General features: G+C 36.2%; 1 protein-coding gene across 16 annotated transcripts in view; it reads right to left on the bottom strand.

The window, feature by feature from the left end:
• NF1 (neurofibromin 1) overlaps positions 1 to 12,539 on the bottom strand; it is a 249,817-nt gene that overhangs the window by 159,537 nt on the left and 77,741 nt on the right. For 8 of the 16 annotated variants that reach the window (XM_045488000.1, XM_045488004.1, XM_045488006.1 and 5 more), the window contains exons 9-13: positions 8,762 to 8,935; positions 8,154 to 8,276; positions 7,584 to 7,658; positions 5,721 to 5,750; positions 2,243 to 2,374 (exon numbers count right to left, since the gene is read on the bottom strand). In XM_045488000.1, the coding sequence (XP_045343956.1) occupies positions 2,243 to 2,374; positions 5,721 to 5,750; positions 7,584 to 7,658; positions 8,154 to 8,276; positions 8,762 to 8,935 (534 nt within the window). Of the gene's footprint in view, positions 1 to 2,242; positions 2,375 to 5,720; positions 5,751 to 7,570; positions 7,659 to 8,153; positions 8,277 to 8,761; positions 8,936 to 12,539 lie in introns of those variants that run through there. The other 8 variants (XM_045488002.1, XM_045488009.1, XM_045488003.1 and 5 more) reach the window with 2 other exon arrangements.

Below are 12,539 nucleotides of genomic sequence, written 5' to 3'. Positions count from 1 at the left end.
AGAATATCAGGCAGAAAACCCTCCTTCAGCCACTATGTATAATTTCATATACACATATAGTACGTATTCATACACATACATACACACAAAATTTCATATATAATTATATGAAAGTAAACAGCTTAAGAATGATTTCACAGGGGCACCTGGGTGGCTCAGTCGGTTGAGCGTCTGACTTCGGCTCAGGTCATGATCTCACGGTCCGTGAGTTCGAGCCCCGCGTCAGGCTCTGTGCTGACACCTCAGAGCCTGGAGCCTGTTTCGGATTCTGTGTCTCCCTCTCTCTGACCCTCCCCCCGTTCATGCTCTGTCTCTCTGTCTTAAAAATAAATAAACATTAAAAAAATTTTTTTTTAAAAAGAATGATTTCACAAATCAAATGTATACTGACACTTTCAGAGAATAATAGGAAATAAAAACTCAATTCTTATCATAGGTGTCCTTGGACCAAAAGAAGTCTAGCTGTGGTTTTTATGAACTTTCAGTACTACAGTATGTTGCTCCTGGAATCAGTTAATAAGTAAGGCTAAGATGTAAAATAACTTCTAAATGTAGGGAACATTTTCAGACTACCAGTCAAATTTTGTCTTTGTTCAAAGGACTAATTTCGTTTCACTTTCTTTCAGTCCTCATGCACAGGAAGTTAAATTGCAGATGGCTGGTAAAGTGGATACTGAAGTTAAAGTGGAAGTGACTATTAACTTTCTACCAGTTTCTACTATTGAAGGCCATTAATTTTCTGCCCGAAGAATTAGAAATTTTAAAAAGTCAAAGTTCTATTTACTATAGGATATCTAGAATGAATTAATTGTTAAACAATTATTTTAAGTCATTTTCCAAGACAACTTGTAAAACGATGTCTAGTTATTTAACATTTAAGTAACTATTATTTATGTTTACCTCCAATTAACTTAGAGTGAAATTTTCAATTTTTTAAAAAATTAAGTACTTGGCATCACAAAAAGTCAACTAAAAATAGTTTGTGTTTTATTTATTTTATTGAATAAAACATAATTTCCATGTTCTTTGGCTATACTTTTTTAGACTAAATAATCCTAAAGTATTCAGTATAGCAAACTTCTCTATTTGAACATCTGAGATAAATAATCCTCAGAAACAACTACTGACAACTGGATAAGAGTGAACTACAATTGTATTGAACCAAAATATTTTATTGACTAAGGAAACTTGGGAAAAGAGGAGAAAGCTATTTAAATTATAAGTGTGAAATGGCTAACTTACCAGAAAAAATTTTTCACCAATTTTTACCAAAAAATGTTTTACCAATAGGTAAAAACATGCTACGTTTTCATTTGAAATGACATGATGTGACTATAACAGTAACTATACACAGAAAAGTCAAAGAAACCAAGGACTTTTCTGAGGTAGTTACAATGGATCATACTTACAGCCACAGAAGCCCACTGCCATGCAAAACAGTGACTGGTTGGCATCTGATCATGTGAGCGACAGCAGCCAATAAGAATAGAAAATAAGAAGCAGAAGACAAAGCACCACCAATCAATGTCAAGAGTTGCCATGTAGAATACTCTTGCTATACATAAATACCAAGAAATGACTTCCATGATCCTGTAACTGTCTGTTTCAATTGGTTCCATACGAGTTTTAAAATTCCATTTAAGAATACTAATCTGTTAGAATACCTCATTTGAAAAGACTCTTTTTACTAAGTTTAAACATGAACTTCAATATCAAAGTGCCTATCATTTGCTGAATGATAGCACATTTGCTGAAATATGAAATATTTTATTTTAGATAAAAATGTTTCATTTTATTTCTAATTTCCTATGTGCAGTGTCCAGCATCCAGTGGGCAAAAACGGTGTAGAAACATTCACTCTAACCCAGGAGTCAGCTTCCCTACTCATCCCCAAAGATGAAGAGCAAACCAAAATATTTTGATTCGTAAGGAAAAGTTACAGCAAAAAGAAAGTAAGGGAAAAAAAAAAAAGGAGAACGAAAGAAAAAGAAATTAAGATTTTTAACAGCATTTTGTGGGAAAATTTCTCTAAGAAAAACAAGTTCAACTCACTGAAATCGTGAAAAACAAACACCATTAGCTAGCATTGCAACAATATTGCAGGATGCAACATACCACGATACTTACAGAAAAGGAAGGACTCATTTGATTTTCTAAAATAATCAAAAAAACAGGAATAGGATAGAGACACTGAAAACGCAATAGGAAGAAGGGGGAATTCAAAATTCACGATTCCTCTTACCGGTGCCATTCGTATTGCTGGGTGTGCTCCACAACCCTGCACTGCTTTATGAAGTGTTTCACCAAACATGTTTCGAAGCTCGACTGAGTGACAATATACAGCATCAATCTTAGGCCACCAATCCAACGCAGACTAGAGAAAAACAGAGACCATAAGAGAAGAAAAGTATAAATTTGCGTGAGTTACATGCTCTGGTTAACACTGTAGTCTTAGATTTTAGCCTTCCGTGAAAAATTTTCTAGGACCATGCAAACACACACCATGATTTCCAAAGTCTTCAAATAAGATCTTTAATTCAAACACCGAACCATACATGTATTTTAAAATATAATAATGAACATGAGACAAACTGCCACTTCATGTGCATGGGCATATGAGACTATCTTTTCTCACTGATAAGCCAATGAATCTGAAAAACAAAGAGTCTTTAGAAAGCTAATTCTGTAGCCAATCTTTTTCTTTTTTTTTTTTTAAGTTTAACTTTTACACATTTCAGAAACATATGCATTTATAGTATATATTCTCCCACATAAGAATGCTATTATCAAAGTTTTAAGACAGATTAGTGGTTCAACACAATGTTGAAGGACTATGTGGCAAATCATCACTTATATGCCTACAAACAACAGTGATCGGTACAACATAAAATTAGTAAATGAGATAAAGCTATTAGTAAACCTATAACCTTAAATTGATATGCAATGATGGTATAATACATGAAAAGACTAATGATTACCACAAGGACAAACTGTTCATAGCTAAATATTGTTTAGATGTAATTATTTTATGTAAATATCTCTGTCAGTTTCGCCCATTTAGCTCTGATTCTAGTTTCTAGTGACTATTTTATTTGAATAGTTTCTAATGTAACTTTAAAATTAATTACTATATTATGAGGATGCCTGGGTGGCTCAGTCAGTTAAGCATCCGACTCTTGATTGCAGCTCAGGTCATGATCTCACAGGTTCGTGAGTATGAGCCCCACATCCAGCTCCTTGTACTAACAGCGTGAAGCCTGCTTGGGATTATCTCTCCTCCCCTGCCCTCTCTGCCCCTCCTGTGCATGCCCTCTCTCTCAAATAAACAAACTTAATAAAAAAATTACTGTATTACTAAAATGAATAAAACGATAAAGTCTATTGGTCAAGACAAAAATGAATGTTCACTATATATGGAGATTATGCAAGCCATACGGGACCACTTAACACGTAGGTTATTACACAGGCATCCAGTTTATGACACTCCCACTGCAGAGGAGACACGTGAGAGAATGATTGAATTAACACAGGCGGAGGATTTAAGAGCTTCATATCCTAATCCCAGGTTCCTTCTCACTCAAAACTAAGCTCGTTAAATTCTCAACTTTTAATTTCTTCACCCATAATCGTCAGAGTATTTTAGGCAGCAGCATCAAGTTATATCGCTTTAATCTAAAACTATGGGTTACGAAACTCTATTTACTGGGTAGCAAATTATACAATCAACTTACGACACACAACTTGAATACTGAGCTCTATTTAGGAAGGGACCCCAAAGCTGTGAGGGAAGAAATACTACTCTCTTTGGAAAGTACGGTTGATACTGCTATTCCCTCAACCCTCACTCTACATAAGCTCATTCCTACCTAACAAATGATCAAATTTTAGTTTGGTTATATAATGGATTCTTTAAACTCTGGTCAATTCAGTCATTTGACTTGCCCAAGCAATCAATACAGCTTGATCTCCATTTATTTACTAATTTACACAGCTTGTATTAATCGGTTTAAAGAGACAAAGGCTGAATAATCACAAAATGCAATGAGATAAAGGTCCTACTAACTCTCCTGACCCCATAATATCCTGTCAGAAACTAAATAAAGAGAAATGCATCCCATATAACACCTGATCCAAACTACTACATTACTTTAATAGCTGTTGAAATTGTACCATGGTACCAGGTGCATCTTATAAAATAATGTGATTTTAACTTATGATTTAGTGATTTTCATAATATAAAAATTTATTCATTTTAATATAAAAGTTAAAGATACACTTTCAAATTAAATACGCACTAAAAACTAGACATCATGTGGTTGGTTAAAATTATAGTGTTTTACACAGTTACTAAATGTGTCCGTTCTGAAACTAGTCAACAAAAGTAGACAGTCTTTTTTTTCTTGAAAACACTACGTTTATTGCCAAACAAATGGCAATACCTTTACAAGTACATAGTATGAGCAAATTATGACAATTCTTCAAGAGATTGCTTAAATAAATTTTCAAATGTGTTGGAGAGAACTTATCCAGCCTCTTGGTAGGAAGAGGTCCTGTCATTCTCGGTACGGGAGCTACTCATAAGGAAACTACAACAAACTGCCGTAAGGGACAAAACAGAGTGAATACTAAGTACCATACTAGCCACAGCATGTTCCGCTGATGGCTAAGATTTCTGGGTCAGATATGTGTATTACTACTTCTTTAGTTTCCCAATTATAACAACATACCTAACTTAACCCAAAGGAAGCCAGTTAAGGATTAAGTACATAACACAGATCTTATAACTGTAATTCATCTCTTACAGCATGCCATAATAAAAAAGTGACCGTACTAGAAGTACCATATTTGAAGCTGACAAATGTTTACAGTATGATAAAATTCAAATAGTGAACAGGCTTGCAGATTTCTTAAGAAGAAACAGTAGAATATCTTAGACTTAAACACTGTACTTGTGAACGGAGTATGAGTATGTTTCACAGAAGGAAAAAAAAAACCAAAAAACTGCAAACCATTACCACTTCTACGTAACCCTCAAAAACGTATCAGTAAAACTTTTATCTTACTCGAGAATGTGATAATAAGAAACAAAATCTGTGAATTTGGCTAAAGAACCATGGAAGGCAGGAATTTATGAGGTGTATTGAACCAAGAATCATTGAAAAGGAAATTTTATACTATGAATAAATTTAAGATTAGGAGTCCAAATATCTCAGAAAAACTTCATGTGATTTCAAGACAAAGTTATTTCCATAACTGTCTTCAGTGAGACTCTGTAATAGTCAATTCCATAAATTTGCATATTTACTTTATAAATAATCCTTTTCAGTCAGAAAGTACTTCAGATTCAGTATCTATTAGCCTCAAACCACAGGAAGGAGAAAAAACAAAAACAAAAACACCAACCCTAACAAGAAAACAATTTGTCAAACATCCTATAATAAGATAAAGTACGCACTGTCTAAAGTATACCTTTAAAAGATACTTTATAGACTCAAATTTATGCTTTTGGCAGGTTACTCGTTAAAGGTCGAGTTAGTCGATACAGGTTTTTCATTTCGTACAGACGTGACCTCCGATACAGACACACCGCGCCCTCACACATGCAGTACCCAGCGGAGCACAGAAGGACGCACGACCACTTCACCGTGTACATGGAGGCATGCACGAAGTACCACTCCAGGCATGCTTTAAACCCACAAAGGAGCAGCCCAGCCACTTACAGCAGTGCCAAGTCCATGCTTGAAAGTGCTCTATGTATTCGATTGTAGACAAAAATATTTCACAATTAAAGTAACTAGCCACAAAGAATCAAAAAAGTATACACTTGGGTTTATTAAATCAAGTTGTAAGCATTTATGTAAAACCATCCACTCTAACAAATGGAGTGTGTTTAGTATTATAAGTCAAAGGAGAAAAATAATAATATTTTAATTCTGAATTACACATAAACCTGAGGGGGGGGGGGAAGTCATCTCTTTTTTTCTTAAATGACCCTGAAAGTAAACATTAAGGATACAATGTCTTGCTCATTACCCTGGCAAAAGTAAAGTAAAAATTTTGTAAGTTTTTAATACAAACACACCTTATCTGCAATCAGATTCATTAAAGTTTCCCTTCGGGGATAAATAGCATTTTACGTTATTTACGCCTATCATTTAATCCAGTGATATTCAAGTGAGGAACATATCATTCCCTCAAGGCGTTTCAGTCGCCCACAATGTCTGGGGGTGGGAGGAGGGAAGAGGCCCAACAGTATTTAGTGAAATGAGGATGAGGGATACTAGGTGTCTGGCCATGCACAAGATAGTCCTGCACAGCAAGGAATTGCCCTGCCCAGAATGCTAGCGCCCATGGAGAAAATGAAATGTGTCACTAGTCAGCTCTATTGACAGTTATTCTTGCCCTGCAGGGATGGATGAAAGAAAAGAAAGTGGGCAGAATTTCATTTAGCTCAACGCATCCAAGGCAAATAAATGTGGGGAGGTACTCTTAATTCATCAGCGATACACTCTTAAAGTGGAATTTGCCTATAAAGAGGGAAAATATACCTAAGTTATCAATGATTAACGTTCTTTTTGAGGGAGAAAAAATGTGGCCAATTTACACATAACTATGTATATCCATAAATGGATTAAAAGTAGAGCTATGGTAAATAACACTTGAGAACCTTCAAAATATTATTTTCGTAATCAGAAAAACAGCATTTTTTAACTTCATGGTCCAAATCTGATTAAGGTTTCATCATCCTTCTACTTAAATGTACCCACATCAGAGTCCAAAGTTTCACAAGTATCTCTTAATGAACTTGCTTATTTTGTCTGATATGCTTTTGTATCATGTCAATATCTCTATTTAAGTGTGTTAGTATTTCACGCATTTAAGGAAGACTAAAAAGTACAATCAAATATGATCTCACCATTCTAAATGTACCATACTGGCCTACAACATATTGTTAGTTACTGCCTTTAACTTAAATGGTAAGGTGACAAGTCAGAACATATCAAATGCTGGGGAAAGGCTAGAAATATTAAAATAATATGTAAAAAGTTTGGGGATGTGGGGCACCTGGGGGGCTCAGTCGGTTGAGCATCAAGCTCTTGGTTTTGGCTCAGGTCATGATCTCATGGTTCGTGGGTTGGGGCCCAGCATTGGGTTCTGCACTGGCAGGGCGGAGCCTGCTTGGGATTCTCTCCCAGCTCTCTCTCTGCCCCACCCCCCAACACATCTAAGGAAATAAATAAACTTAAAAAAAAAAAAAAGAGTTTGGGGATGAAAATGTTCAATTATATTCTCAGTGTCACTGTTCTTAAGGGCTTTTGATGCAAATAAAATATTTCAGGTTTAATCTTTCCAAAGGATCCTATTAACTCCACCTTCCTCAATAAAGGAAGGCCAAATTGAATATGAAACTAAATATGAAAAATACAACTGTATATCAATTACTAGATATAATCACCTGTGAGAAATCTTCCTATACCATATATCTAAGTTCAAAACCTTTTGTAAACCAAGAATGTCTTTCTTGTAAAGAAATAAAGGAAGAAAAAAATTTTAAGTAATTTAGCAATACCTTTTGGACTTACATTGGTGATGATTCGATGGAGTGAATTTACCAGCACATAGTGAAATGTAGAAGGGGAATTCTGAGCCAGGCAGATCTACAGGGGAAAAGAGAAAAAATCATATATTATTTCTAAGAGAAAAATATCCTGTAGCACAAATGAGAATAAAAGAAACAGAAAAAAAGTTTTTAAAAAGCAGAATAAATTCTTTTTTTTTTTTTTTAATTTTTTTTTTTTTTCAACGTTTATTCATTTTTGGGACAGAGAGAGACAGACCATGAACGGGGGAGGGGCAGAGAGAGAGGGAGACACAGAATCGGAAACAGGCTCCAGGCTCTGAGCCATCAGCCCAGAGCCTGATGCGGGGCTCGAACTCACGGACCGCGAGATCGTGACCTGGCTGAAGTCGGACGCCTAACCGACTGCGCCACCCAGGCGCCCCAAAAAGCAGAATAAATTCTTAAGGTCTTAAAATTAATATTAATGTATAACATTCAGAAATACCAATTCATCTTCATAGTCTTTTCATATTTATAAAGAAAGGATCAATAGCATCAGTAAGCATAACTGGATAAAAACCAATGTTCTCACCTTAAAGTGTTGGTTGTTGTGAGGGCTTATACGAAAGCAAGAGACAAGGCAGTCAATCATCAGATCCACATCTGCGGGCTGACTGCCTCTTGAGAATGGCTTACTTGGATTAAAAAGCAGGTTCTATAAAAATCCCGAGAGAAAACAAAAGGCTTTAAACAGTCATGCAGTATTTTTTTTTTTTTTTACTAGTATTTAATAATATCAACACAGCATCCACGTAGAGGGCAATAACATTCAGTTGCCAGAAGAAGTAGAAAACACTAACGTTGTGGTTCATTGGTCTGATAAAATTCTTGCGGTACCATGTTTGGTTCCTTTCAGGCCCTCATTTCTACGTTATTGTAAAACCAAGTCTGAATGTTTATGATAACTTAAGAAAACTGGCTAATTCTGTGTTTTCATCAAATTCTAAGCCACTTTATTTAGTCTGAGTAACCCAAAAACAACAAAAGCAGGTCCTACGAAGGTATCATCAAAGAAGATTCAGAACTTCGGTGTTAGCGATGATCTCTGACAACTATCTAGCATAATAATACTAATACTGGAAGTTTATTTTTCCTTAGGTATTCTTAAAGTTTGTAGTAGAGAAGTAAAAAGCAAATTACCTTAAGATCAACCACCATGGACTGGACTAGGAGGAAAATGACAGAGTTGTCTTCCCAGTTGATATAAGTACTTGCTTTGCACAGTTTGACACAGGCTATTGCAGCACTCTCCGTCAGCTGTCTGCTTCCTCCATGGCCGGCAAGTGCTTTCCGTAGGCTGTCCAGAAACAACTTCTACAGAATTCAAATACAGAAACGAGACAATATGCCAAGTTTCTAACATTTCAGATTTGTCTCATAAAATAGCCAACTATCAGCCTCTAAAAATCATATTCTAAAACCACATACTTGATATTTCCAATTTTTTATTTCAAAATTTAGGTAGTTGTCATTGCTGACATGTCTCTCAAATCCCCAGAATCAGAATCTGTTCTTCACTTTCTTGGTTGTATTATTTAAAAAAATTTTTTCTTTTACATTTATTTATTTTTGAGAAAGAGTGAGACAAAGCGTGAGCGGAGGAGAGGGGAGAGAGAGAAGGAGACAGACTCTGAAGCAGGCTCCAGGCTCTGAGCAAGCGGTCAGCACAGAGCCTGACGTGGGGCTCGAACCCACGAACCGTGAGATCATGACCTGAGCCGAAGTCAGACGCTCAAGTGACTGAGCCACTCAGGTGCCCCTCTTGGTTGAATTATTAAAGGACTTAAGAAACAGTCCTTCCCAAACATGGTAGTTGACTTCTCAACCCTGAATTCAGCTGATCATATTCTCTTTCAAAATATTTCTAAATATTATACTACCTTAGTCATAGTCCATGTCAAACTGTCGATCCTTTTCTGAAACTCCAGACAATATTCAACCTTCAACCTTCTAAGGATATACCAATATTGCTCTACATTCTGTTCCTCACAAAAAGTTGTCCATTCTTGTGATCTCAAGCCCTCTTTGCAGCTCATCAACACATTTCTCCCTCTGCTTTTCTCCTAAATGAAAACCTCACATCTCCACTTACATGAATTCTCAAATATAACATGTCAAAAGCTAAACTGATCAAACAGCAGAATATATATTCTTCTCCAGTTCACATGAACAATATCCTCGATAGACCATATGTTAGGCTACAAGAAAGGTTTTAACAAATTTAAAGAGATTGAAATCATATGAAATATTTTTTTCTGATCACAATGAAACTAGAAATCAACAGCAGAAAGAAAACTGGAAAGTTCACAGATATTTGAAAATTAAACACCAATGGTCAAAGAAAAAAAACACAAATTAGAAAACATCTTGAAACAGATCAAAGTGAAAACACAACACACCAAAAATGGGATGCAGTGGAAGCAGTGCTAAGAGGAAAATTTATAGTTGGAAATGCTCACATGAAAAAGAAGAAAGCTCTCAGGGCATCTGGGTGGCTCAGTCAGTTAAACATCAGACTCCTGATTTCAGCTCAGGTCATGATCTCATGGTTTGTGAGTTCAAGCCCCGCATGGAATTCTCTCTCTCCTCTCTCTCTGCCCCTCCCCTGCTCACTCTGTCTCTCTCCCCCTCTCTAAAGAAATAATCTTTTTTTTTTTTAATGTTGGTTCTTTGAATGGTTCAAGAAATTTGAGGGACCTTTATCTAGACTGATTAAGAAAAAAGACTGAAGACCTAAATTACCAAAACTCAGAATTAAAAGTGAGAACGCTACTGTTTGTTTGCTTTTAAGTTTATTTATTTATTTTGAGAAAGAGAGAGAGAGAGTGCAAGCAGGGAAGGGCCAGAGAGAGGGAAAGACCGAATCCCAAGTAAGCTCTGTGCTGTCAGTGCAGGGCTCAAACTCATAAACCATAGATCATGACCTGAATGGGAGAAAACATGTGCAAATCATACATCTGATATGGGATTACAACATGTAAACAACTCCAACAGCTCAACAACAAAAAATAAACAGTTCAATTTAAAAATGGGCAAAGAGGAGCGCCTGGGTGGCTCAGTCGGTTGGGCGTCCAACTTCAGCTCAGGTCATGATCTCGTGGTATGTGAGTTCGAGCCCCGCGTCGGGCTCTGTGCTGACAGCTCAGAGCCTGAAGCCTGTTTCAGATTCTATGTCTCCCTCTCTCTCTGACCTTCCCCCATTCATGCTCTGTTTCTCTCTGTCTCAGGAATGAATAAACGTTAAAAAAAAAAAATTAAAAATAAATAAATAAATAAATAAATAAATAAAAAAGATAAAAATGGGCAAAGAACTTTAATAGACACCTTCTCCAAAGAAATACAAATGGCCAATAAGCTTATGAAAAGATGCTCAACATGGTTAGTCCATTAGAAAGATGAAAATCAGGGGGCCTGGCTGCTTCAGTCAGAAGAGCATCCAACTATTAATCTTGGGGTCAGGAGTTCAAGCCCCACATTGAGTGTAGAGATTACTTAAACTTTTTTTAAAAACTTAAGAAAATGCAAATCAAAATCACAATGAAATACCACTGCACACAAGAAATTTCTAGGATATAAGCAAAATGTGGTATACATACACACACACACACACACACACACACACACACACACGCACACAGCCGAATATTTACTCAGCCATAATAACTAATGAAATTCTGATAATGCTACAAAACATTATGTTAAATGACATAGGTCAGACGTAAAAGGACAAATATTGTATGATTCCACTTATATGAGGTACCTAAAATAGGCAATTCCAAGAGACCAAAAGTAGAATAGAGGTTACCAGGGACTAATGAGGAAGAGGGGATGAGGAGTTATTGTTTAACATACAGAATCTAAGAGGACTATAAAAAGTTCACGAATAGATAATGGTGATGGTTGCAAAACACTGTGAGTGTACTTGATGCCACTGAATTGCACACTTAAAGACAGTTAAAAGGATACATTTTGGGTTATTTTACCAGAATATAAATAAAATTTTTAAAAGCTAAACTCCTATTTATTTTGACCTAGCTCCCACTTTGGACTTTCCTTTTATCAGCCAAAAACACTACTTTGCATATCTCACCTTTAACCCTAAACTTGGGACTTTTCCTCATTGCCTAAAGAATAAAGTTTAAACCCAAACTGGCTCACAGTATCTTCCAGATTATTCACATCTGCCTTTCATCCTCATTTCTTATCACTGCCTGCATGCATTTTCCATCTTCAAGGCTAAGCAACTTTTCTGAACATACCTTTAACATTTGTACACAATCCATTTTCTTGATCACCCTGGCCTGAACAACTCTGTATCTCTCTCTTTTCTAAGTTCTATTCTTATTTCAAGCTCAACTAAGGTTCCACACTCCTTCTCGCAGCACATATAGCCACATCATTCTCCTAGTGGACAGGTACTCTTTAAATGCAGCTCTTCACCCATAAAGAAATAACTGGGAATTCTAGGGAGACAGCAGTCTAAGCCATCCTTGACTCCCTCTGTCTTCCCTAATTCCTTCATTCCTTGGTTCCTGGGGATATAAATGTATTTCTCAGGCTCTCTTGCAGCTAAATATGGCCATGTGACTGAGTTCTACCCAATGGAATGTGAATGAAAGTGTGATGTTTCCAGGCCTGGCCCATCAAAATCCTCAGGATGATTTCCCATGTTTTCCCTTCTGGCTAGCAGAATAGAAGCAACTTCCATAGAAGCTATGTTTTAAAGATGGCAGTCTTTGTTGTGCAAGGTCCTAAGAAACCACAAAAAGGAGGCCCTTCCCACAGAGCTATTCAGATCAGCAGCTCATTAGCGCTTCATAAGTATAATAAAGTTCTATTGTGGCGAGCCATTATACTACCTTCTCTAATACAGTAAAAAAAACAATAAAATAGTAATAACAAAAATTATAAACTGAAA

This window comes from Leopardus geoffroyi, chromosome E1 (genome assembly GCF_018350155.1).
Source record: "Leopardus geoffroyi isolate Oge1 chromosome E1, O.geoffroyi_Oge1_pat1.0, whole genome shotgun sequence".
NCBI classification, from domain to species: domain Eukaryota; kingdom Metazoa; phylum Chordata; class Mammalia; order Carnivora; family Felidae; genus Leopardus; species Leopardus geoffroyi.
This window is presented reverse-complemented; position numbering and strand designations above follow the sequence as displayed.